Below are 27,444 nucleotides of genomic sequence, written 5' to 3'. Positions count from 1 at the left end.
ACTTCAACAAGCTAAATGGCGGACTGTGATGGAAACTATAAAAAACAATGATGGGGCAGATAAATAACCACCACATCTGTACCTGAGAAGAGTACACCTTCCATTTTAGAAGGGCTGTTGGTTACCTAAGTACTAAGTACTGAACTAATGTGAGTTCAAAAAATTATGCGAACATTTTAGAATATGTTCTTTCAGGAATATATCACTAACAGAACAGAGTGTTTTGTTTCTATTTGAATCTGCGAAATTGAGTCTTAGATACAAACATCTTTTACTTTATATAATGAAATTATCTGCTTTAGAGACACAAATTTGCTTAGATAGTAGACTGCATTGATTGCGGTGTTATACATTGTTATGTGATAATGCCTGCATACAGAATATTGCCTGTAACAGTCACCTTTGTACTACGTACCACACAGGTCTGCTGATTTATATTCTGAAAGGACACAGGCCATATAGCCTGTACTCTTAAGCAGCTTTCAGATGACCATATTATGCCGAAGAGTGGGGGCAGGCGGAATCAGGCAATCTGCTCTTTCCCAGTTGTCCCTTTCTTAGCAAGAACACTGAAGATTAGGCCTCTCCTGGTTACCCATATGGTGAGAACTGACGCAATATAAAGCTGCAATTAGATCTCATGATTCATAAACAATGGCATAAATTAAACTTGTATGACGGAAAGCTACTTTGTAAAACACCTACCTTAGAGCCAAGCCATGCCGGTTCAAGCACTGCCTCTGGAGCTCTCAATAGTAAGCGCTTATTTTTCTAGAGCTCTGGCTCATACAATAAGGTGGGCATACAATCTACTGCATGCGGAAGAAGGCTCCTTAAGGGCCCTCACAAACCTTGAAACGTTTAAAAGTGAAACAGGATACTACTCTTTCAATGACAATCTAGCAATAGCCTTAAACCATTTTCACAGTTCAATAGCCCTTCTCCAGGCATGGTCACCTGCACTCCTGAAGTTATTTCTAAAAAACATGACATCAAGACTCAGTTTCGATCTCGATATCGTGCACTGCTCTCAGTTATCGCATTATCGGCTCTATGACGGTACCATAGAGTGTAAGATCCATCAAAAATACCTGCGCTGCTTTACATTAGAACACAATGTTTGACGCTGCATCATCATGCTGTGCTTAGTGATCCTCCCAATAAACACATACACAAAACACTGGAGAAATCCAGGAGACAAGACTCTGCTATGTGAATTATATAGTGGAGGAGTCCAAGACCCAAATCATGTACTAAACCTCTGCCTCAACAGAACATTGGTAAAGAGGCCCGACATCGTTTTTTAAAACCTACATGTTTCTGATATAATATAAATGCTGCTAGAGATCTAATAGAATTATTACGATTTCCTCCCAATGAACTTGTATGCTACAATTTGTATACATTTTTTAAATCATGTGGCTTGTATTATGAATAATAATGAATTGAATCTGCAATTAATTTAGTTGATTTCTGTGGCGGTCTAAATAAAATAAATTGATAAAACACAAACATTTTAAGATACAAAACGTCATACTGTAGTGGGCTGACTTAGCAGCCATTTTACAGGATCTTTAAATAAACGCGTTAAAACAGACCACCAATGTTTTATTGGTAATACCTAAAAGGTATCTAGTTATTTCCGCTGTTTTAAAAGTTATCCGGAAGCAAGGGACGAATTTGCTATTCTGTACTCCGCATATATCTCTTTTTCTTTGTCATCATGCCCCTCTGCAAAATGTCCAAGTATTATCCGACATGATCTACGCAGAGCAGTTTTTTTGGATTGGTGCCAACTCGAGTAATTGGAGTTAGACATTAAATCCTTACATATCTACACCTGATAATCAGCATTCATAATCAGCTTAAGTAATGCTAGCTGCACCTCCCTCTCCAGCAAAAGAGTCATATCCCTAGTTAAAGTTTTAGGAAAGACAACCTCAGCCTGAACATCATGTATCAACGCTCCACCCCTAATTAATTAAGGAGGGTCCTTGGGCTGGAAAGGGACAACCACTAAGAAAACCTGCACAATACTTTTACAGTTCTCAGTATTTGTAATTAGCTTATGTAAGGCTAGCTGCACTTTCCTCTCCAGCAAAAGAGTCATATCCCTTGTGAAAGTTTTAGGGAAGACAATCTCAGCCTGAACATCATGTGTCAACGCTCCTTTCCTAATTAATTAATTAAGGAGGGTCAATGGGCTGGGAAGGGACAACCACTGAGAAAACATGCACAATACTTGTAAAGTTCTCAGTATCTGTAGATTCATTCACATAATAATATCATTACAGAATGCTAAAGTAATTGGAGTCAAGAGATTTAGCATACAACCAAAATCATAATAAATGCATATATACACATGCCTTTAAGGAATTAAACAAGCACATCTAGCAATTAATCAAATTAATAATCGTAAATACAGAAAGGACCACAAGCATCTAGCCCTCTCAATGCAACAAGCAGAATGAAATGAAATATGTACAAGTGCATCTTTTGATGTTATGCACAAAAACACAGACACACTCATAGCACGATTGTAAGTAGAGAAGCAGCCTAAAATGTTAGTTGCATAGCATCAATCACATTAATAATTCCAATACAACACATACTTAGATATTATTCTTATTTGCTGTTAAATATATCATTTGTTGGGGCGTGGCCAAGCTGCCGACCATGATGGCCGCACGACGTTGAAGCTCCGCCAGCCGTCCCAGCAACACCGTTGTGTCCCCCACATTTCCGGCAGCAGTCACCCTGAGCTTGGCACCGCCATTTTGCAGAGACCACGCTGAATATGCCGATCTGACCTGCTCGCGGAAAGGTGCCTCTGTGCCGGTGCCCAATGTGTCCCGGGCCGGCGGCCCGGGACACATTGTGGCGGTGAGTTTACCGGGCACGGGTCTGCCTCTGCGCTCTACCACCCCTCACACGCTGTTTAAGGCTCAGTAGAGGTGCAGCCGCACTCGACTGTCCCAGGGCCACATAGCACACTCTAGCTGATTTCCTGAGGCCCCGCAGGAACAGGGCCCGCGGGAGAGCCCAGAAATCGACACCGGATCGCTGTGAGGTGAGGAGGGGGTGTAGCTGGGGGCGGCCGTTGCTCCCTGCACCCGGTTGCCTCCCGACCCGTTCCTGCCTACAAACGGCCTTTCCTGAATGCGGCCTGCAGCCATTGGGCCGACCTCCAAGCCACCACATATTACAGGTGGCCCTTTCCAGCAGCTGCCGTTCCATTTCGCTCCACAGCACGAGTCAGCATCCGAGCGGAGTCGGGCCTTCATTAATCTGCAGATGCCCCTCACTTCGCCCGTATTTGGTCCTCTGCATAGCCTCATAGGGTGCATTTGTCTCCCCAAACACCGCAACCTGAGCATTGCAGTTCTTCCACAGCAGATCAACTCACCCCTATGCACCCGTTTAATGGGACAGTTTGGCTGCTCCCTCTGAACTAACTGCCACCGGCCTGCTGCACGACTCCAGTGGAGTCCCATCATCCCTCAGCGCCCAGATCTCAACCTGGACTCTACACTACATTGGAAAATCTCGATTTATGTGCCCATCTCCTGAGGCGACTGCAATTTCTCCTACCAAACTGCCCTGGGGAACACAAAGCTTGTTACGTTACTGCCCGAAGCCCTGTAATGGCCTGAAAATTCTGCCAATAATCAGGACATGCAAGCGTATCCCTCTTGGGTCACAAAAGATACAACACTCCACAATACTTACCCAAGAAAGGAACAATAACAATAAGTGCAATTCTATAGCTCTTGCCGAGAGGCTTGCACACAACAACTACAACAACAAAATATCACAAACCTCCTGGTGACAGGCGCTGTGCGGGAGGCTATTTACCGCTCCTCTCCGGTCACAGAATACTCCTCCAGGTAGGACTACATATATCCAACGCATACCTCTTCTAAGAAGGCTTCCGTATCAACAATTACCTGTTGGAAGGGAACTTACCCATCCTTCCAAAAGCATTTGGTCAAAAAGGGGTCCGTCCTCCCTCCACAAGGAACACAGACAAATATTCATATACTCTGTTTTTTTTTTTTACATAATGAAAGAATAGTTCACGGTAGGCCTTCTTCACACTAGCACATAAGCAATTGCTAAACGCAATCAGTAAAACATATATAGAACATATATGTATATAAATGTATTGGACCTGAAAATAGGAAAAGATTGTTAGGCAAGATCAGTAGGAATATAAGAATTAGTGGAACACCATATCAAATGTCTGCACATCCCGCTTCCACTTCGCCAAAGGGGAGCCCGTTTCTCCGGCCGAATCGGGAGACAGGGCGGTACTATTCGCTCCACCGTCACAGCTGCACGTCTGCCCTGTGTTGAACTTCTGGTGATCGGGACCCAGACACCCCCTTTAGTACCAGTGGAGACGTAAAACGAGGCTCCTGTGAGCCAAGCCCCCTTTTCCCATCAGATTCTGTACCACTCCGTACCAAAGACACAGCTTCGGCTGGCCAGGCGTCTGTTATGACTTCGGAGCAGAACAAGTACATTCCTCTGACAAGAACCAGTTTCTACCAGCATACGAAGTGCAGAAAACAAGTGAGAAGCATAACATGGCTTCTCACCTAGAGGCTCAGAAGATGGCGACAGCTTAGAAAATGGTGTCGCTCAAGCATAGGCCACTATTCCCGTAAATGAGCAAAATTAGTATGCAATAAGGCATAAGAGTATGCTAAAGCCAATAGACAAGCACTGCCATGAAGCAAGATAAAGCGAGAAACAGAAAAGGCATAATCGAGCCCTACTTTGTAGCCCCAAGCGCAGATTTCCCCATCTATCTCCCGCACTGGTCCCTGGCTTTCGCCTTTTCTTCCTGCAACTGTCAAAGGGTCCGCTCTGCTGCAGGCCCGCTTTCTCCGCTGTGTGGCGGAATGGGCCGCAAAGAACACAAGCAGAAGATCTTCCCCTTCGAAAAACTTGTGGAGAAGGTTTCAGAGGATAGCACCGGCATGGCGAAGGGTGGACAGGGAGCAGACCGGATTGATGACTCATCTGTCCCGTCCACCCCACTACTTCAAGAGATGAGAGTGGACTTTAGAGCGTTAGATGGGTAATTTGACACTCTTGATAAGAATCTTGCGAGTCTAGGGGCCAAAATCCAAGTTCACGAACGACGCCTAGACGTGGCTGAGGCACGAAACACGGACACTGAGGATGGCACCGCGCAATCCCTCAAAAGGCTAGAATGGGTGAAACGTATCCTCAAGGAGGTGGCAATCAAGAACGAGGACCTCGAAGCGAGAAGCAGACGCAACAATATCCGCATCTTGGGGGTGCCTGAGACCACCGCCACGGGCCGCCTTGACCGCTTTGTTGAGACTTTATTGGCCGACATGTTCGGGAAAGAGTCCTGTCCCCTAGATTCGTGGTGGAGCGCGCTCACCGTACCTTAGGCCCGAGGCCCAACCCTGGCTGACCTCCAAGACCAATCATCGCGCGCATTATGAACTTTCGGGATCGCGACACGGTGCTACGCCTCACCAGAGAATGCGGGGACACCACATGGCAGAGCTCTAAACTGGCTCCCTATCCAGACATCACCATCATGGTGCAGGAGGCCTGTTGCAAATACAATGGAGTCAAGGCCATCCTCAGGAACGTAGGTCTGAATTACCGCATGTGATACCCTGCCAGACTGCGAGTGGATGTTAATGGCCGGGCACGCATCTTTGAGACTCCTACCGAGGTACAGACCTTTTGTCACGCTTACAAACAAAATAACAATCAGGCGGCTGCGGGCTGGGGTGGGCACTCCCCTCTGCATAGTGGCTCCGATGCCAGCAAGGATCTCTTCACTGGTGCCGGAACTGGCTGACTCCGCCGAGTTGACTCCTTTCATTATAGCAGGATTCTATGGTTATAACACTACTGATCATTTGTAATGTTCTAAAAAGTTGGTGTACACCTTGGGTTCATCTCGGGTTCTGCAGATGTACAGTTCCAGGATTTTTTCATTCCACTGTAACGCCAATTGGTACTTCACGTATTGTTATCTGTTGTGGATATGCCTTGCTCTCGTTGTAGTTAGGGTGGGTGGGGGGTGAGCAATTGCCATGGTATGGTTATTGTTGATTGTTCCTTAGTTTGTTCACTGTCACAGTTTGCATTTACCTGCTGGAGCTTATATCGTTCATTCATGCCTCTACTTACTTATGGCTCAGTTGGGTAACCTAGATGGCCCCTCCAGCTTATCCTTGATGTCCTGGAACGTCCGGGATCTCAGCGATAATCGTAAGAGAAGGTATGTTGTCCATTATTTAATTAGGCATAATGTCGACATTGCTTTCCTACAGGAAAACAAAAAGAAGGCTATGGGAAGCCACAGCCTACGTGGAGCACAGATGAGGACAGAAGTGTCTTCAATAGATTACACAAAAAATTATATGTTCAAATATACTGTATTCAAAAAACGTAATCAGTGCTGATTTCAACAATAACCTTGACTACTTTGTATAGTTAATTTCATCAAAAACAGAATATTGTATTATGAAAAATATCAATATTCACATCATAATAACAAAAAACGTATTCGTTTAACTTCATATGTATACAGTCCGCGACACATAACAATCCCTGTCTACAATATATTAACAGAGACAATCCCAATGCATTTCGGGTTGATAACCCTTCTTCAGGGCTGATTATCTGCTTGTACGGATCCATGAAACAGGAGCGTTGGTTTTCAACCACGCAGTTCATAGTGTCGGGTAAGAGCTACTTTGGACGGAATTAACTCGGCAAGCCATCGTATAGATTTTATTTCTTCTGGGGCTTATTAGAATAACATAATGGCATTTATATTTTTTTTGTGACATATTCAGCCTCTTTTCATCTTGAAGGGTAAGAGTTTGCTGCTCTCACTTTATTTAATTTTGGGTAGCCACGTGGTTCTTTTAGGAATATCACTTAGGTTCTGCACGGCATGACAGTGTTCGGCAATGTTTGCACTTTTTTGGTTATGGTTACTGGATCTCAGTGTATGTGCATTCCCGCTATTCACAGGACAGCATGTAAACCACTATTTCATTTCTTCTTTTCTCTCTGTTGCTTTACCTTTCGATTGCAAATCCTATTCACTTGTATGCATTATTTTACAATCCATATCTGAATGGCTAAGATATAATGTGTGATTACTTCATATTTGTTGTGTTGTAGATTCCTAAGGAGGACATACCAGACCCTATACAGCTATTGTGGGTATGCAGCGTTTAGAACGCAAACATTACCACGGAATACCTTTACAACGCGGGCGTAACAACGAAAGTTGTTACCACGAATTGCACTGGGGGGCGCTCAAGAATAGTAAATGATTCAATTTACTATCCCAACACCTTCCCTACTATCCACGGGGACTGGTGTTGGAATAGTAAATTAAATTAATCAATTTTGCGCCCCCCAGCGCAATGCGTGGTAACAACTTTTGTTGTTACGAACGCGTTGTAAAGGTACGCATTGTCAATGTATGCGTTCTAACGTCATACATCCGCTATTGTGTGATGAAATTTATCCCCTGAAGAAGGGTTATCAACTAGAAACGCATTGCGATTGTCTCTGTTAATATATTGTAGACAGGGATTGTTATACGTCACGGACTGTATACATATGAAGTTAAACTAATACGTTTTTTGTTATTATGATGTGAATCTTTATATTTTTCATAATACAATATTCTGTTTTTGATGAAATTACCTATACAAAGTAGTCAACGTTATTGTTGAAATCAGCACTGATTACGTTTTTTTGAATACAGTATATTTGAACATATCATTTTTTGTGTAATCTATTAAAGACACTTTTGACCTCCGCTACTCAGATGCTCACTGACACTGCGGAGATTCGTGACAAATTTCTTGCTTATTTCACATTGCTGTACACCTCCAAAGTGGGAGGTGACCCCACGATGCAGGAAGATCATTTATCTGAGATCGCACTGGGCTATCTAGAAAACATATCCAGGACTTTTTGGCGGAGCCAATCCCCGAGGCTGCTGTACTCGGAGCCATTGATGCCCTTTGAAGCTCTTCTGCCCCCGGGCTGGATGGCTTCACAGGGAGTTCTACAAGGCATACAAAGACTTGCTGGCAACGCAACTAATAGAGGTGTAAGCCGAGGCCCTCGAGACACAAATTCTACCCCCCACACTACGAGAAGCGGTCGTCACACTCCTACCCAAACCTGGCAAAGACCAGTCATTATAAGGGGGCCTACAGACCTTTGTCCCTGCTCAATTTGGATTATAAAATTCTTGCTAAGATCATCACCATGCGCTTGTCCCAGTTGATGGAGTTTATCATTTCACCCGCCCCAATCCGGCTTTGTGCCCCACCGCTCGACCTCATTAAATTTCAGGGCGCTCTTCTCGGTCCTCCACAGAATTAACCCAGAGGTCCCTGCTACCGCAATACTCTTAGACACCGAGAAGGCCGTTGATTCCCTAGAGTGGCCTTTCTTCGTGTCGGTTATGCGCCGCATGGGTATGCCAATGGGATTCATAGTCACCAGGTCGCTTCTATACCGTAACCCCACGGGGAGACTTTGCCTGAACGGTATCCTCTCCTGACCCTTTCATTTATCCTGTGGCACACGACAGGGCTGTCCTCTGTCGCCTTTATTATTTATCCTTGCCATGGATCCTTTAATCCGCCAGTTTCAGGAAAGGCATCTGCATAGAGGCCTGCAATTCAACACCGGCACCCTTCTTATCTCACTTTACGCGGACTACACCAACCTCTACTTTAGAGAGCCCCATGTTAACTTTGAGCCACTCATTAGAGAAATTCTCCGATTCGGGCAACATTCCGGCCTGGGGATCAACTGGCGCAAGTCAGTTATTTTCCCCTTAACCCCCAGTACGACTCCTTGGGAGCTTGTATTTCCCCACGAGTGGTGCTCAGACTCCGTTAAGTATTTGGGCATTCACAACCAACTGGATAACGCCCAGATCCTCCGCCTGAATTACGGGCAGGCAGTCAGCGCCCTCAAAGCCCAAGTGGAAAGATGGTTACGGCTGCCATTGTCCATCGCCGGCAGAGTTGCAATCATCAAGATGGTAGTGCTCCCCAAACTTTTATATACCTTCAATAATATCCCCATACCTCACCCGAACAGATTTTTTTTGACGTTGCATTCTTTTCTTATACGACTGGTCTGGGGGGCAAACAGGCACGCGTACGCTGGCAAGTTCTCACATTACCGTACAAAACGGGAGGGTACGGAGTGACGGATCTACAATAATAATACCTCATGGCTCAATGCAGCTATGCCTTTGCATGGTTCCACCCCCGACGCCAGGATCCCATTTCTCTGCCCTGAGGCGGATTTCGTTCTTCCTGAACAGCTATCCACTATATTGCCAAAGGGCTTTCCCAGAGACCCTAATGATATACAGACGGTTTCCACTACCACCTGGGCCTGGGATAAGCTAAAATGACTCACCGGCAGCTTAACATTTTACTCCTCAGCCCTCCCCATCCCCAACGCCCACTGGTTGCCAATTACCGGTGAAAAACTGGTACAGCACACTTTGGACAAAGTTGATATTACACGTCTGGGAGATCTGTATCCAGATGGGCATATTTTTCCTGTGACGGAGGATGTCTGTTTTCATGATGCCTCATTTATGGATAGTTTTGTCTTGGGGCAGCTTCGTTCAGCTTTACACGCCACACTTCCTGGGATTTCCCATCGAACCCGACTCGTTCACTCCACTCTCCCTCATCATTGAGAACAAAAGCGGCGTTCATCTCATATCTAAACTCTATAGGGCTCTATAGGATTTGGCGTCCAAGGACGTCACGGCCACCCTCCTGTTCCTTAATCTCCAGTCCCATGTTTCTGCTCCCACCCATATTCTTGGCCATACTCTGGACCAAGTCTGGTCATCCCAAGATATTGTTTCTCCCCCTAGCATCCTTCCCTGTACCTGGTCCGATCACTCTCTTATCAATTTCACTATTAATCTCGGTTCCCTTCACAAGCCCTCCCGCCCCAAGAACGTTTCCGCCCGCAGCTGGAACCGCGTGGACCTCCCTTCCCTCTCTCTTGCCCTTGCATCTTCCCCTCCTGATCTTAATGGTCTCCCTCTTGATCTTCAGGCCACCGCAGTCAGCAATTGGCTAGCTTCTGGATGTGATCAAGTTGCCCCTCTGAAAATAGTCAAGTCTATTCGCCCACACGAGGCCCATAGATGGTTCAATTCTGAACTAAGGGCTTTTAAATTGGAACTTAGACGCTCTGAGCGTCTTTGGCGCCGCAATTACTGTCCCGATCTTAAGGCCAAATACAAACGTCTCCTCAACGACTACAAAAAAGCCATTCTTGTGTCCAAGACGAAGTACTTCTCGGAGCAGGTAGCATTATCTGCCAACAAATCCATAGAGATCTTTTCCGTGGTCTCTAACCTGGCTACCTCTGATCGTGCCTGCCCCAAGCTTATTCCCTCCCAGGCCCTCTGTTCTTCCCTTAACGACTTCTTTATTGAGAAGATCGTTAAAATTAAATCCAACATTCCAATCACCTCCTTCTCTCCTCCTCACCCTGCCACCTCTGTGTCCAATTCCTCCTTCTCTTCCTTCCCACCTATCTCCTTGGATTCCTTCTTGGCTCTGCTTATCAAAGTCAAGTCTGGCTCCCCCTCTGATTGTGCCCCTGCTCGCGTTCTGAGAACCCTCTTTACCTCTTGCCCTACCACTCCTCTCTCCCTTCTTAATGCTTCTCTTTCAACTGGCTTGGTCCCTTCTTCATTTAAATCTGCGATCGTTTTTCCCATCCTTAAAAAACCTGGTCTTGACTCTTCCCTCCCTTCCAATTTCCGACCTATTTCTCTTCTCCCCTATCTTGCTAAAATTCTTGAAAGTTATGTCACCTCCTGTCTTTCCTCCTACATTGAGCAGAACCACCTCCTTGCTTCCCATCAGGCAGGCTTCCGCTCGGGCCACTCGACCGAGTCAGTGGTGCTTGCGGTTCTCGATGAGTTGAGGGCCAAGGCTGACACTAACTCTCCTCAGGCTTTGGTCCTCCTCGACTTGTCCGCTGCGTTTGACACGGTCGATCATACCATCCTTCTTGACCGTGTCAGCGCAGCGGGCATTCGGGGGCCCGCTCTTTCCTGGATCACGTCCTTTCTCACAGGACGCTCACAAGCTGTTCACCTCCCTGGTTTTTCTGCCCCCCCCCTCCCGGTGTCCTGTGGGGTTCCCCAAGGTTCCTCCCTTTCCCCTCTTCTTTTTAATCTTTACATTCGTCCCCTTATTGTCTCTCTTCTCGATCTGGGGGTCTCTGTGTACAACTACGCAGATGACCTCCAGCTCGTCTTCGATCTTTCCTCTTCTTCTCATTCTCTATCTTTTTTTCGCTCTACTCTGGTTTTCATCTCGGGGTGGATGGGCGCCAATCACCTCAAGCTCAATCCAGACAAGACTGAGCTTGTCTTGACCGGCGGCTCGTCCAGCCCTTGGTCCTCTGCTTTTTGGCCCCCTATCTTTGGTCCCCCTCCCACCCCTGTCCCCTCTGTCAAAACGCTGGGCATTAAGGTCAGCCATGACCTGTCTATGCACGGCCAGGTCAGTTCTGTTGTGTCTTCTTGTTTTCTTTCCCTCCGTCTTATTCGAAAAATTTCCCGTTTCTTTTCCCTTGATTCTCTTAAAATTATTATTTCGGCCCTCATCACTTCCCGCCTTGATTATGGAAACAGCTTGTTCGTGGGTATCCCTGCCTACGAAACCCGTCGCCTTCAAGCAATCCAAAATCAGGCTGCCCGACTCATTTTTCACCTTCCCAAAACTCACCATATCACCCCTGTTCTCAAATCCCTCCACTGGCTTCCTGTTTTGCAACGTTCCTTGTTTAAACTAGGCTGCCTAGTCTTCCGGGCTGTTGATCGCTCTGCTCCGGCGTTCATCACTTCCCTGATTTCCTCTCACACCCCTGTCCGTACCCTCCGCTCATCTTCTTCGGCCCTCCTCACTGTTCCCCGTTTCCGCAAATCCCGCACTGGTGGAACCAGATTCTCTGTCCTTGCCCCCCGCTTCTGGAATTCCCTCCCTCTCTCCATGCGTTCTATCCCCTTCTTTTCACACTTCCGTAAAGCGCTCAAAACATTCTTGTTTGCCCAGGCCTACCCCGCTTAACTTCCTTGGCCCTGTTTGTTCTGTTCAGTAGAGCTCAGCGCCAGGAAGCCGTTTGGCCACCGTGCGCTCTATAAATACTTTATTCATTCATTCAAGGCATGCTTGGGATGATACCGGTCGGCGATAGCCGGATTCGCGGGGACTGGGAGGTCGACTTGGGCCATTCCATCAAGGACGATCAATGGGCCAAATGTTGTGCAGTGACAAACAAAATTTAATTAAACAGCAGGCACAAACCCCTACATTTCAAATTATTGCGTAGAATATACATCACCCCTGCCAGAAGCCATAGATTGGATCCATCTAGACACCACACCTAACATAGATGCGATGCCCCACAAGCTGATTTTGCACCCCTTACCTGGACCTGCCCTAAACCACAGCCATATTGGGAGAAGGTACACAAAACACTAGGTGACATGACCGAGTTATCCCTCATCCCCACGCCTGAAGTGGCACTCATGGGTTATGTGGTTAACTTCCCCAAACGCGTCAGGACATTTGTATCCATTTATTTGCTGCTGGCCAAGAGGGAAATCGCTAAACACTGTTGCCGTAGTACTGTTCCCACTTTGCAGAGTTGGCTAAATAGCCTGGCTTACTGTAACACCAGTAGCGAAGTACATTCCAGCACACTTCCTAACGCCTCCCGCCCCAAAGATATTTGGAGACCATACAGGTCCTATGTGGAAACCATTCGTCAAGCCGCTGACTCGTAACTGGAATGGGCATAGTCCCGGCCAGGGAGGGGTGACCTGTTTTACTGTTTCCTATTGTTCACCATCCATTGCTCTGTTGCTCTCTACTGGTACCGCATCTTCCTGACTAAATGACCACACTTGTAACTGTCGGGTTTAGATGGACTCATTGACTAGCTGCTGTGCGATGGGTGGTTCTGCTCAGAGAGGGGACCAGGCTTTTGGGATTGAATTTTAAAACTTGGCTTTTTCTTTTTTATTATTGATATATGCCGGGACAACTACTGTATTGATATATTTTATTTATTTATTTATTTTTGAAATTTGTACAGCGCGAATAAATGCCCTTAGGCGTCTCGGCGCTACAGATTCAATGCTAAATACAGAGGCTAGGTTTACTGATTGAACAACCAAGTTTTTATCATATTACGAAACTGGATCAAAGATGGGGTGGAGCGAATCTGGAGTGGTACAGCATTCCAAAGTTTGGCTGCTGTCACCACGAAACGCCTGTCTCCCCAGGACACTGTCCTGGAACGTGGTACCACTAGTTGAAGAGCAGTAGTGGATCTAAGCTGTCTATTGGGACAATATGCGGCTAACTGTTTTGACAGAAACTGGGGGCTATATCAGGCGTCATCTCATCTGCTTCAATTGTAAAGACAGTGAACAACTGTGATTGCTTTGTTATGCTGTACTAAAATGGTAAATAAAGTTTAAAAATATATATATATATATATGGGTGCTGGGCAGGTAACACATGGTACAGGAGCCGGCGGTACTGGTATCCTTAGATGCCACTATGGCTTTTGATAGGGTCGAATGGCAATACTTGTTTGCAGTGTAGGGGAAGATGGGTTTTGGGTCTGAGTTTACTACTTGGGTGCGTCTCCTGTATGCGGCCCCTCTAGCCAGAGTTGTCATTAACAATCGGAAGTCCTCCGACATCCCCCTCGGTAGGGGTACGAGGCAGGGTTGTCCCATGTCCCGGCTCCTTTTTGCCCTGGCCCTGGAGCCGCTCGCGGCTTGGGTTCGGTGGGCCTTGTCGATTTGTGGCCTGCGCTGGACGCTGGACTGGAGGACAAGATCTCTTTATAAGCGGACGATATCTTGCTCTATCTCACTAATCCGAGGGGATCACTGATATGTTTCCTAGATGTGCTTGCGATTTTTGGGAGATACTCAGGCTTCGCAATTAATTGGTCGAAATCGGTTCTTTATGTACTCAGGGGGGATCCACCGATAATTCCCCATACTTTCCCGATACGAATTGAACCGGTAGGGTTTAAATACCTCGGCATTTACGTAACGCTTGACCCAAAGCTACTATTTTTCATCAATTTGGTGTCCCCACTGACTCAGCTAAGGGGAGATGTGGTGCGCTGGAAGGCGCTGCCGCTCTCCCTTCTGGGTAGAGCAGTGCTTTTTAAAATGCTGGCCCTTCCCCGGTTTTTGTATGCTCTCCAAAATGTGATGGACCCAATCACGAACTCGTACTTTAAAGATATAGAGTCCCTACAGAGGCAGCTTTTGTGGGACGGAAAGCCCCGTATCGCATTCACTAAACGTACTCTTCCATGGTACGACAGGGGGATAGGTCTAACAGACCTACGTAAATATTATTAGGCCTCACAGCTGTCCGCGGTGAATCACGCTATTTACGGTCCCCCAGGGGACCCGTGATACGCCATGGACCGCGGGCAAGTGCCAGGGAGCGACTTCACGAGAGCACTATGCCAAACCCTGTTGAATCCCCTTAGCGGGAACTACGGCACACACTGTTCAGGTGTGGCACGCGACTAACAGATATCTGAAGGTGGAGGGGAGGCTTACACTTGCCACCCCGCTGTGGAGTTCAGAGAAATTGGGCAGTCTGTGGAAGTCTAAGGGCTTTGATAAATGGGACCTCATTGGGATCACACAGATTAAAGAATTAAAGATGGGGGGGGCGCACGGTCCACACTTTTCAATCTCTTCAGCAGCCGTACCACCTTCACGACCGGGAACACTACAGCTACCTTCCGATTAGCCATGCACTGCGCACACATATTCCCAAGGGTGCAATGCTTTCAGATGCCTCCCCCCTTGAGGACCGGGTGTTGGATGGTCACCTCCCTGAGAAGACCATCTCTTTAATTTACAGGAAATTTATACATAACATGGAGGATCCCCTGGCCCTTATTAAAGCGCGCTGGAGTGAGGATGGGCTGGAATTCGATGAGGAGGACTGGAGGGAGGCGGTCTCCTCTCCACGGGTGATGGGATACAGATGTGGCTCAGGCTGGTGCAAATAAAGATTTTACATAGGTCATATGTTACGGGACCGAGTTTGATCCGTATGGGCGGTTCGGGGGGTGGGGAGAGCAGGAGGGGATGCTGAGAACTTGGAACGTTTATGCATATTTTGTGGCACTGCACAGGGGTACAGACATACTGGGGGGAGATCCACGATAAGATGCGAGAGGTCCTGGGATGGAGATGAGGCCGGAGTCCCGCAGGTGTATCCTAAATGTCTGGGAGCTCACAGATTTGAATACGTACAGAAAGCAATGGGCGACATTAGCATACATGGTAGCTAAGCGTAATATTGCTCAGCTGTGGGGGGCAAGCCAGTCGCCCCGAGTAGAGAAATGGGCGGAGGATTTGGATTGGTGCATGTTTCGAGAACGCGCAGTATATGCAGCCAGGGGGGTGTCCTGGAAAGTGGGGGAAGATTTGGGAGGCTTGGAATCACTACCGTGGAGATATCTGTGAGCCCCCGGTGCGCCAAGATGACGAAGAGGTGCGTGAGTCCCCTTGATCCACTTTCACTATTCTGATGTATGGAAAGAAATGATGAAGCTTACAACAGTTTCAATTGTCGCCTGATGTTCATTTACTGATGATGTTTTAATAAAAAGATTTAAAAAAATATATATCAAAACAAAACCCTTTCAGGCATAAGGTAACGCATAAATTATGCAAAAAAGAAGGAGAGAACTCTGGGAAGTGCTCAAGTTTAGGTGGAAAGCAGCTCCCGTTAGAGCACTCTCAACACCAGCGACACTCTACATCTGCTCACCTCAAATGTCTGTTTTTCTATCAAAGTCTTTAAGCATAGGATTAGCACAGTGCTATCCACGCCGAGATAGAAAAGGACAAAGTCTTTTGCCATTTCTACTGCAAAGTCTTTAAGCATAGGACTAGCACAGTGCTGTCCTTGCCGAGCTGTAAAATGACAAAAGCCATTTATCACTCCAGGCACAGTATTACAGCTTTGAATTGGTAAAATACCAACTCAAGCCAACCTGAAATGAGTAAAAGCAACCCCTGACACAGTGTTTCCCTCTAATTAGAGCTCTTCAGAGAGGTATAGCTTTGTCCAGACACAAGGGAGCACCCAGTATAAGTCAAAACAAAACCCTTTCAGGCATAGAGTGACGCATAAATTATGCAAAAAAGAAGGAGAGAACTCTGGGTAGTGCTTAAATTTAGGTGGAAAGCAGCTCCTGTTAGAGCACTCTCAACACCAGCGACACTCTAAATCGGCTCACCTCAAATGTCTGTTTTTCTATCAAAGTCTTTAAGCATAGGATTAGCACAGTGCTATCCACGCCGAGATAGAAAAGGTCAAAGTCTTTTCCCATTTCTACAGCAAAGTCTTTAAGCATAGGACTAGCACAGTGCTGTCCTTGCCGAGCTGTAAAATGACAAAAGCCATTTATCACTCCAGGGACAGTATTACAGCTTGAGTTGGTATTTTACCAATTCAAAGCTGTAATACTGTGCCTGGAGTGATAAATGGCTCTCCCCAAGTAGAATAATTAAGATCTTCAAGCATCTTCCGACAGATGCCTCCGCACATAACTTGCAGCAGGGGATTGCGCAGCAATGTCATCCTGGGAGAGTAGAGCACCTGGGACTCAAGCTTACGGGCTATTTTTTGCCATGCAAGGACAGTACAATCCACTGTTGACGGATCTCTCTCCCACGCCTTCACTGCCGTACAAATATAAGCCGCAGGGAGTATCTGGGCCATATAGCCATCCTCATCCGCCAAGTGGGGCATAAAAGGTAGGGGGTGAAACCAATATGTCGCAAAGTGAGCCTGCGCGCAGTAGTAATAATATTCAAAATCTGGCACATCATTTCCTCCTTGGTGGTAGGGCAGCATCATAGTTGACAGATTCAGACGCGCTTGTTTCCCTCCCCATATAAGTCTAGTGAACTGGAAATTAAGTGTGGTGAAGAAAAAGGGACCTGGATGGTATGGGATATTAATGAAAAGGTACAGCAGCTTTGGTAAAAGCACTATTTTGATTAATGAGATTCTCCCTGCCATAGAGATGGAGAGTCGTAGCCATTTTGTGATAGAGTCCGTAATCTTGTCAATAGTGGTGCCGTAATTTGATCTCATTAATGCATCTCTGTCCCTGACGATGCGTATGCCCAGGTATTTGAGCTCTTCCAGTTCCCAAACTAGTGGGTAATCTAACTGGTGAGGTTTGGTCTTATCTGTGAGTGGGAAAACTGCAGATTTGGCCCAATTAATTTGTATTCCTGATATGGCCCCAAATTTAGTGATTTCCCTCAATACCGGGTTGAAGTTGTCTTGCGATTTCTTAACCTAGAGCGTCATGTCGTCTGCGTATAATGAGATAAGCAGTTGCCTGGAGGGGTACACCAGCGCCCTATCCTTACGATGCTGGCGCAATTTAGCAGCTAGCGGTTCTATTGCCAAGGCAAATAAGATTGGGCAAAGGGGACATCCCTGACACATCCCCCTGGAAACAGGGAACGAGGGAGACCTAGTGCCATTGTGGAGCACAGAGGTAACCAGTCGGGAGTACAGTAGTTGTAGCCACTGGAGGAAGGCAGCAGGCATTCCCATGTGAGTCAGAATTCCCAGCAGGTAATCTCATTCCAAGGAATCGAACGCTTTGGTAGTGTCCAGGAGCACTGCCAAACAATTGGGGTCAATATCCTGCAAAACAGCTGCTAGGGTTCTGAGATTGTGCGACGTGGCTCGATTCGGAATAAATCCTGCCTGGTCTGGCAGTGCAAGTCGCTGCATCAATAAATGTAGTCTGGTCGCCAGGAACTGGGCGAGTATCTTGGTATCACAGTTTAGAAACGACAGGGTCGATACGAGTCACAGAGCGTGGTGGGTTTCCCTGGTTTTAATAAAAAGGTGATCAAGGCTTCCCGCATGGTTACCGGCAGGCATCCCTCCTCCAAAGCCGAATAAAAGACCTCTTTCAGGATGGGGGCTAAAATTGAAGCATATGTTTTATAGAACTCAATTGGAAGTCTGTCAGACCCGGGAGCCCGTCCGGACTTCATCTGCATTATAGCCTCGGTGATCTCATCTAATTCTAAATCTAGGCTAAGAAAATTCCTTTGGACCTCCCCCAACCAGGCCAATGCATTGTCATCTAGGTCACCCGCCAGGTCAAGTGGGGAGCCCCTCTTAGAAGAGTAAAGTTTGTTATAAAAATCCCTGAATACTGTGAGTTGCTCTGGGAGGTTCCTATATATGTAAGTCTTGAACCTAGATGAGGGAGAAGTATGCGGAGGTTATTGAACATTTGAAGGGAAAGGTTCCTGCAAAACAGGTTAATTGGCCAAAAATTATGAGAACGACACAAAATGGGATTGAGTAAGATCATGCACAGAGATTGATGCACATTTACAGGCAACACAATGGAATAGAAGATCTAGTAAAGGAAGCCACATCAGGTTGTATTTCAGCTATTATGTTGGGTTTGGCCCAGAGTGGACTTTCCACTTCAGCAGAGTGTGATATGTTGGCGAGTAAAAACGCTGGACAAAATATTAGCCTAGGGAAACATTGTAGTGATTATTGCAAATCCAAAAAGAAATCGAAGGAGAAATGTATGTTGTTGCAGACCGAATTATTTCAGCAAGGTGGGCTAGCATTGGTAACACAAGAAGGCCGTGCGCAATTTCAGGGTCCTCCAAGAGGTGGAGGTACAGGCAGAGATGCGAACAACAATTCTTACAATGGCATGGTGAGATCTGGAGCTTTCTGTTTGTGTGGTAAAGAAGGTCACTGGAAGAAAAATCTAGATTTAATGTAAAGCCATATGCGAATAGGACACAAATTGTGCCTCAAATTAATCCTATGCAACAGAAAATGATTGCCATGGCACAGAATGGAATGAGTTAGTAAACGTTCCCAGCCCCACTGGCTTCATGAAAGTTGAGCAGATCAAGAAAATGAAGAAGATTGAAGATTGATTCAAGCTAATCCAACCAGAAGTGTGTGAGAGAAAGAAGCAGAACAGCAAAAAGCAGATATGAGCATAGTGGTAAAAAAAAATAAGCTAAAGCAGAACAGAAACTCCTGACAAAGAATCTGAGATGAACACTGGAGAATCATCATCTGAAAGGTTTCCAACAAGAAGACCTATAAGTGGGAGAGTTGCATGTAGAAGCATGCAGCTCCTGAATGGGCATATATGGCTAATATTTACTGGATGAAAAAAAAGATTGACTTGAAAGATCTTAAATGTTTGCTTAAAGATATCCAAGAGCCACTGTGAAGTGAAAGACCAAATTAACCATGGAATCATCAATGCTAAATAAGCTTACAGATGAAAAAGTAATCTGTTGCTCTGAAACTTTTGAAATACTGAATTAATGTTTCCTCTGGATAATTTTTGTTTGTAATTGGTATGATATTTGAGAAGAACTGATCCTTTTAAATTTTTACAACTTTGCTATAAAGATTGAATTTATTTTGAAAGACTATTTTGAAAAGTGTTGAAGAAAATATCTTTTACAAAAAAAAGAATTTGGATATCTTTCCAAATAATTGTAGTAATTCTTATTTCAGCTTTATTTCTATGTTATTGTATACATTTCCTCCTGTTGTGTATATCCCAAACTCTACTAATAACCCAACATTTCTGAATAGTACTAAAAATTATAGGTTAGAAATTAGAAATAGTAATGAAGAATCTGAATACAACATTTACATGTTGAAAAATGATATTTATAAAGAATTTGTCTGATTGCTATTTTTGTACTCTACATATGCTGTTTCTTAAGGTACACTTAGGTACAAGTTATTCTTTTTTTTTGCTTTTTACAACTCTCTTCATTGGTTTCCAGATCATATACAAGGAATTAGACAACAATTACAGAAATGGTGCCGCAAAACCCCCCAGAAAAATCACAGGGCAGTACCACCCCCCTGTACCATTGACCCCCCACCCCCAGATCACCCCCCCTCAGCAATGGAAATCAAAGTTCAGTAGCCATGCTAAACCTACCCCTTTGGTGCTAGGGTATCGGAATAAACTAGCCAGTCCCTTGAAATCTCATCATGTTTCTCAGGGCAGCCCTTGGATTTATACACAAACTTCTCAGTTTCATACATACGCTCAGATGCACCACAAATAGAATTTGTGAGAGATATTTGTCACAAAACTTATTACAAAAACGATGCAAGTGATGTCCAATTTTTTTTTGAAAAAATCCACTTTATTGTTCCATTTATGTTGAAGAATAGCTGACGCGTTTCGTCCCAAAAGGGACTTCTTCAGGGCGTGAAAGATGAATATGAGTGAAGTGGCTGATCATATACGATAAATAGCAGTTGGGATTGTTGGTGGAAGTAATATCGTCCGTACCAATAACTGTATGGATGTGGTGAAGTATATCGGATCACTTTTTTGGAGGGGAGAGGATCCCTGGTCAAGGATATTGGAGGGTAGGCTTGTAGTGAAAACCCTGATCGTCTTTATAGGTCAAAGAACAAATTTTGTCTGCAGACTAGGCACCTTCTAAATGGTGTGCCCCTTGGCGCCTGGTATCCCAAGGTGTTAGTCAGATCGACTTTTTCAGTTGAGTCCGGGAGCCTTCCCTCGGACCACGGCCGATTCGCGGGAGCACAGAGTGTGCTCGATCAGTCTCCTCCGCCGATAGACGTTCCTCCAGTCCGTATAGCACCTTCTCAGTTGTAACAGTATATTCCATCCCTCAAGCACAATCAGGAAGCCAGACACAAATTACTCTTTTTTATCGTCTATTGTGTGCAGGTAATTATTCTATTATTATGCGCTAGGACTATTTAGAAGACTTTAAAGTAGATTATGCTCTTCTGATAAATTACTTAGCTGGTATTTCAAATCTTGAAGCAACTGAACATTATAGTGGTTCTTTAGTGTTTCATGGTACTACGATTGGAAGTGCTAATATTCAGAATGTGTGCATTGACTGATGCAGAGTGGAATTTTATTAGAGAATATAACTGAAGTTCAGAATAAATTAGATTTAAATAAAAGGGAAGAGACTGTGATTACACATTGACAAATACATCCTAGTCTCAGACTTTGGAAAGAGAAGGAAGGGGGTGTTTGTATGATGCCAATGACAATAAATGAGAGGCATAACCAAGTTATGATACAGTATAGTGTGTGTTCTTATAATTATATTATAGACACATCAATTCAATTGAATTGAATTGAATTGAATTGAATTTAATTCAATTCAGTTTATTAAAGTTTTGGAGCTCTAATGGAGGTCCACTTAAAAAGATACATACCAATTAATACATGAAGTGTAATAAAAACTTGTGACAGCTAAATAATGAAAAATCAGTTCGAATACAGTTTTATTCAACCTATAGCAATTTCAAGGAGTAAAATTAGAATTTGGCAGCCAACCATGAAGGAACAAGGCATATCCTGAATTGTGCAAATAACAAATAGAAAGCAACCGGATCAACATATAGCAATTTCAAGGAGTAAAGTTTGGAATTATCAGCCAACAATGAGGGAACAGGGCATGTCATGAATTGTGCAAATAACAATTAAAAAGCAACCGCATCATGTAAAAATTTACAATGAAAGTTAAAAATTAAATATGCAAAAGCCTTAAAAATTGTGGACAGAAAAATGCGAAGTTTTACATTTGTAGATAAGAGAGGATATTACGAATACATAGTGGGGCAACGGCTCAGAAATTACATCCCATTTGAAAAATATACAATTAAAATATGTACATAAATTCCCTGAAAAAATTGAGCAGTTTTGCACAAATTGCTTCATTTTTGGGACTAAAAAGATAGTCTCGAGCTGAAGCTACATCCTTAACACCATTTTGTAAAAACATCGGCCTAAGCCAGCGACGACGATTAAAGGCCAGTGCTGGACGAACAAACAAAACATGATCCAGGTTTTAAATGCTCAGTTCACAAAAATTACAATTCTTTCCATTTCTCGAGTTCTGGGACCAGTGTGCTGTTAAATCATTTAGGGGTAGGTGATTTAATCGAAATAAGGAGAACTAGGGCCTTGTTCCATGATCTAAGTTCCAAGTTAAATATTTCTGGGAAAGTCTCGGGGAAGTTGTCCTGGCTCTTATCTTTAATCTCTCTTTAGTATTACACAACTCCATATCTCTATTAAAACTGATCTTACCACTTAAGTTTTTTACAAATAGAGATACATCTTATATGCTAGGTAGTGTTGAGAGTACAATTTGTACACCCACATGGTTTGGCAGGTCTTTGTTATCTACCTTTAGTTTTTCCTAAAATTTATCATGTGAATAGTTTGAGCAATGTGCATGATGGGAGAATGAAAAAGTAACTGTAGGCCAACAAATATTAGATGTGTTTGACATTTTGATCCCTTCTATAGGGACTGCTTTGAAGGATGCATATAAGAGAACTGTAAACTTGTGAAAACTCAGCCATACACGTGCATTCCATATAATAGCGAGAGTATTAACAAATATATTGATAACATTACTAACACTGTAAATTTGATTTATCCATTAGGAAAACCTGGGATCTGGGAAAAGATAGGTTCATGGATTATTGTGATAAGCAAAGATATACTGATAAAGATTATTGTTTCAAAAGTAGCCCAGGTCAGTAATGTAAATTAATCAGCATACGCACCACCAGATGACCCAGAATTTAGGATAAACCGAGCAAAGCTGGGACAGAAAGGTTACTTGCATGCACTATATGGAGAAACAGAGAACGCTGTTTAACATTAAAGACACCCTTGTGGCATGGCACAAGACTCGGCCCTATGACAGGGTTGCTAGGTTTTAAAAAATGAGACTATATAGGTCTGTCTACCATGGACGACGTGTGGGACGCAAATGATTCAGTAACCTTTGAGCACCTCCAGATAGAATACAAAATGACCACAATACAAATATTTTAATACTTACTTACGCACGCTTTACTAGCAAGGATCCCACCCTGGGAGCTGACCTAAGAAGATTTCTCTCCAGAGAGAAGATTACTAGATGGACACATGACAACAAAAGTGATCTCTCTTCACGTACAACAGACTAATGATAAATAAACACAGTGAACTGAACCAGTTAAGGGAAAATTGGCAAAGAAACATAGGAGATTTAGACGATGCCGACTGAAGAGATAGACTACAATTCCCGAAGCGAGGTAGCAATAAAGGCAAGCTTCTTCCTCATCCAATAAAAACCCTTCATAGAATATACCAATCCCATATCCTTCTGCATAAACTGGGTAGGGCAGAAAATTATAAAAGCCTCCAAGCTGCAGTCAAAAGAGTACCTTCCTACATATATTGTGGGAATGCCCTAAACTGCGAGGATAGTGAGCAAAGGTAGTACAATAAACTAGAGGATTCCTTGCGAGTGTGTATTGACATGCATGCATCCCTCGTAATGCTGAGAATTTGGAGGAACTGGACCGCACTGTCTTACCAGCAAACACTGATTAACCTGGGCCTCACACTTGTAAAAAGTGAAATCACCAAAAAAGTGAGGTAGTGAAATATACCCTAGAATACAGGACTGAATGTGTGGAATGTATGTATGTATGGTAATGGAAAAAATGACCTACGAGGGAAGGGGATGCTCCCAAAAAATTGACAAGGTATGGGGAGGGTGGTCTGCAGGGATCTAGGGGGCAGAGGTAACATAAATGAGAGTATGACAAGGAAGTGCAGGGAGGGTTTGGACTGTGATGAAGAAGGCCTAAAGGAAGAGAAGGACGGCCAACTGAACCATGCCGAGATATTTAGTTTAATACCATGCTTCCGTGAACTGTGGGTGCTCCATGTACCTACTGGGTTGTGGGGAGTGGAATGTACCTTTGCAATTGGTTTTTGTTTGATAACTTCATAGCAAAACTCAAATAAAATGTTTATAAAAAAAAATCTAAATCTAAGTGTATACCTACAGAAACAAATATTCTGAACAACCAAAATTAGACCTCTCGCAGCCACTGGAGCCATGAAGACATGTCCTGGTGCATGCAGAGATATATATTATGAGAAACTGTAAATTCTAATGCATACTTTTGTACTGTGGGTAAAAAATAGTTTGCAGAGAAATGATGCTTGGGTAAGAGTTAAGAAGACTGCACCCTTCCACCCTTTTTTTTCTTTTTTTGCTGTTGCAAGTGTACCACGGCAAACTTTGTTGCAACCCACCAACACACATCGCTTAACATGTATTTTGCACAGAAAAAAAGTATATATGAACACACAGAAAACACGCTGTTATGGACAACAAAACTGAAGCACCGCTGAACTGTCTCCTAGAAAAAAATCCCAACTGAAATATTCACCGTTTTGTAGTAAAAATATATTGGAATATGAATTACGCTTATGTTCAGGTTAATAAACACAATTTAATAACTAACAATTAGTGTGTTCCTCCATAAATAAATCACACAAACGTGTCATACAGCTACGCATCCTGATTCTTACCTCCCCATCAGAGGTCAACACCATGGAATGGTGAGAGCCACAAGCAACAGCGGTGACCTTCTTGTTTACCAAATTAGTTGAGACTTGGCATGGGGTCAGTACCGGACTGGTTGTTCCATTGCCAAGCTGACTGTAGGCGTTGTGACCCCAGCTGTACACTTCACCGTCTGTGTTGAAAAACATGAAAACAATTAGCATGACTATTACTAGGTCAGCTTTCATAGATTGATTAAATAATTTTAAAATGTGCCATTAAATCAGCAACGTAGTCATCTGTACTCAAGATAGACGGACTATTTAACTAAGTATGAAGAGCAGTATTAGTACATTTAAATCTTAGCTGGGTAAATATGTTGTTTACATGTTCGCACAAAGCTATAACCAGAAAATGTTTAAACCTGCAACAGGATATCTTCAATTGTGAAACTGAATCCAATTAAGGCTAGTCGTACCTACAGTGGTACCAGTGAAGCAATACATAGCAAAACGTCTGATTCCTTCAACTAAACAAAGTGTTAAAAGTTCCTAATTTTCACACCTCTACTTTGTTCACATCGGTCACATAATGAAAATGCATGCCCCTTCAAACATTTCCATTTTACATTAGATTTTGAACAGAAATAGCTGTAGGTTTGAAAATCTCTTGACCCAGTGACCACGTGACACACAGGTACTCATTTTATAATTCTGACAGAGCCGGTATGTGTTCTGATGCTAGAACAAGTCACATGAGTCTTCTGACCAGTGCGCTACATGATTATGGCAAGTTTCTCATCAGTAGTTTGTCAGGAAATAAGGTCCCCCAGAAACAGAATTAATTTTAAAATCTGTGGGGGGTGTGGCCAAGCCGCACACTAAGTTGGTCGTGCGACTCTGGAGCTTCGCCAGCCGCTTTGGCAATTTACATTCAACCAACTCTCCAGCTGTACTATGCTGCCTGTTGCTGCGGAGTGACCCCGGAACCACAGGAGCCCTTCAGAATCGAACATCCAGCCGGCAAAGACAGATGCGACACGGGCTACAGCTCTACCCGTAAATCCAACATGGTGGAACTTGGAGGAGATGAGGAGACGCGGAGAAGCTGCAGCGGATGTGGCACACTCGGCGGGACTTCGATATAATCATAAGGCGGGGGGGGGCTTGTGTGCTATATAATTGAACGCCGGCAATCTCGGCGAAGCACTATTAAGAGGTCCGTCGGCCTCCTGCGTACGTGTACAGGGGTGGACCCCAAACAGCGTGCAAACACACACACACCAGTGTGAGCGGGGACAGGGCCCGCGTGCACATTCGTTTTCAAGCTAGGGCCTGTACTGGAGTCCAGAAGTGTGTGCACACAGGGGCGCCCTATATCCACACCGACTAGCGGACAGCTTTGCCCCCTGCCGTTCTCTCCCCTCCCCACTCCCTGTCGGATGTGCCCGCATTGACGCCACCTACACCTGAGACGCAAGCTGCTGGTGGTGGAGAGTCCTCACTGCCCTGTTGTTGCCTTACTCGCTGCTGGTGCACGGGGCCAGGGGAACTTCAATTGCCATGCAGCCAGCTCCAGATGGGGGAGCTCCTACACCAGTGCAATCTACGCAAGTGCAACACAGGTGCCCTACAATATGCAACACTCTACTGGCCCTGGGCACTGGCGTGCTGGCAGCTAGGCACAGATGAGACCACACTGCATGGTTGGACACTAGTGACACTGCCTTAAATTGTTGAAATACTAAGGGCTCCCTGCTGACATTATCCACGTCCCTTAGCATACTCCCTAGGTCCTGCGATGAAAGTGAGACCGAGGCATGGGCCGCAGAGACCGGAAGCAGCATTCACTGCCATTTTGAGAAGGTGACGGATACCGAACAAGACCAGCCTAGCGAAATAGCAGAGGAAGGGCAGAAGACTGGTGCGCCTGAAGAGTCCAACGCCCAGATAGGGTCTCTCTTGCAGGAGATGCGTGCAGGCTTCAAGGCACTGGATGTTCGATTTGACTCCTTAGACAAGAACATTGCGGATATGGGAGTTAAGATCCAGGCACATGACAGGTGCTTAGATGTCATGGAGTCCCGCACCTCTGATCTCGAAGATGGCACAGCGCAATCACTCAAGAGGCTAGAGCATGTTGAACGAATCTTCAAAGATGTTGCTACCAAAAATGAGGACTTGGAAGCACGCAGTCGCCGAAACAACGTGCAAATTCTTGGCGTGCCCGAATCCACTGCTACTGGTCGCATGGACACTTTCGTAGAGACTATCTTAATTGATCTATTTGGGAGGGACTCATTTACAGCTGGATTTGTGGTGGAGCGGGCTCACCGGTCTCTGGGTCCTAGGTCTAATCCTGGTTGCCCGCCTCAACCAATAATAGCCCGCATTATGAACTTCAGAGACCGGGACACTGCGCTTCGTATGTAACGTGAGCCTGGCAAAATATTATGGCAGGGGTCCAAACTCTCACTATTCCCACTTTTCACCATCATGGTACAGGAAGCCAGGCGGAAATATAATGGAATAAAGGCCACTCTCGGAGGAATCTTGGACTGAAATATGGCATGTTATACCCGGCCCGGCTCAGAGTGGGCTCTTTTTGTTTTCTAATTTTTCAAAAACTTAATTAATTATGCGGTACATCAGTGCAGTAATACATCCGCAAATCAACAGTTACATTACGTTCCACTGGGAGTGGCACCTTCCCACATCAATCTGTATAAAACATCACCAACCCCCCCGTCGAGTGTCTTTGACGATATTGAGCATTCTAGCGTCTTAATCCTTACCATTATAGAAAGACCTGTCGTCATGTAGTGCAGACCATTAATATCAATGCAGTGTACATAGGTTAGATAAAACAGTTCACAAAAGGCACAT

At 44.7% G+C, this 27,444-nt stretch overlaps 1 protein-coding gene across 1 annotated transcript in view; it reads right to left on the bottom strand.

The window, feature by feature from the left end:
• The window catches only part of RCBTB2 (RCC1 and BTB domain containing protein 2), a 557,466-nt gene that overhangs the window by 333,556 nt on the left and 196,466 nt on the right, over window positions 1-27,444 (bottom strand). The window contains exon 5 of the mRNA XM_086934986.1: window positions 24,586-24,752. Within this exon, the coding sequence (XP_086791112.1) occupies window positions 24,586-24,752 (167 nt within the window). The remainder of the gene's footprint in view (window positions 1-24,585; window positions 24,753-27,444) is intronic.

Source organism: Lissotriton vulgaris, chromosome 8 (assembly GCF_964263255.1).
Source record: "Lissotriton vulgaris chromosome 8, aLisVul1.2, whole genome shotgun sequence".
Taxonomy (NCBI): domain Eukaryota; kingdom Metazoa; phylum Chordata; class Amphibia; order Caudata; family Salamandridae; genus Lissotriton; species Lissotriton vulgaris.
The sequence above is the reverse complement of the archived record's forward strand: the minus strand, read 5'-3'. Positions and strand labels throughout refer to the sequence as shown.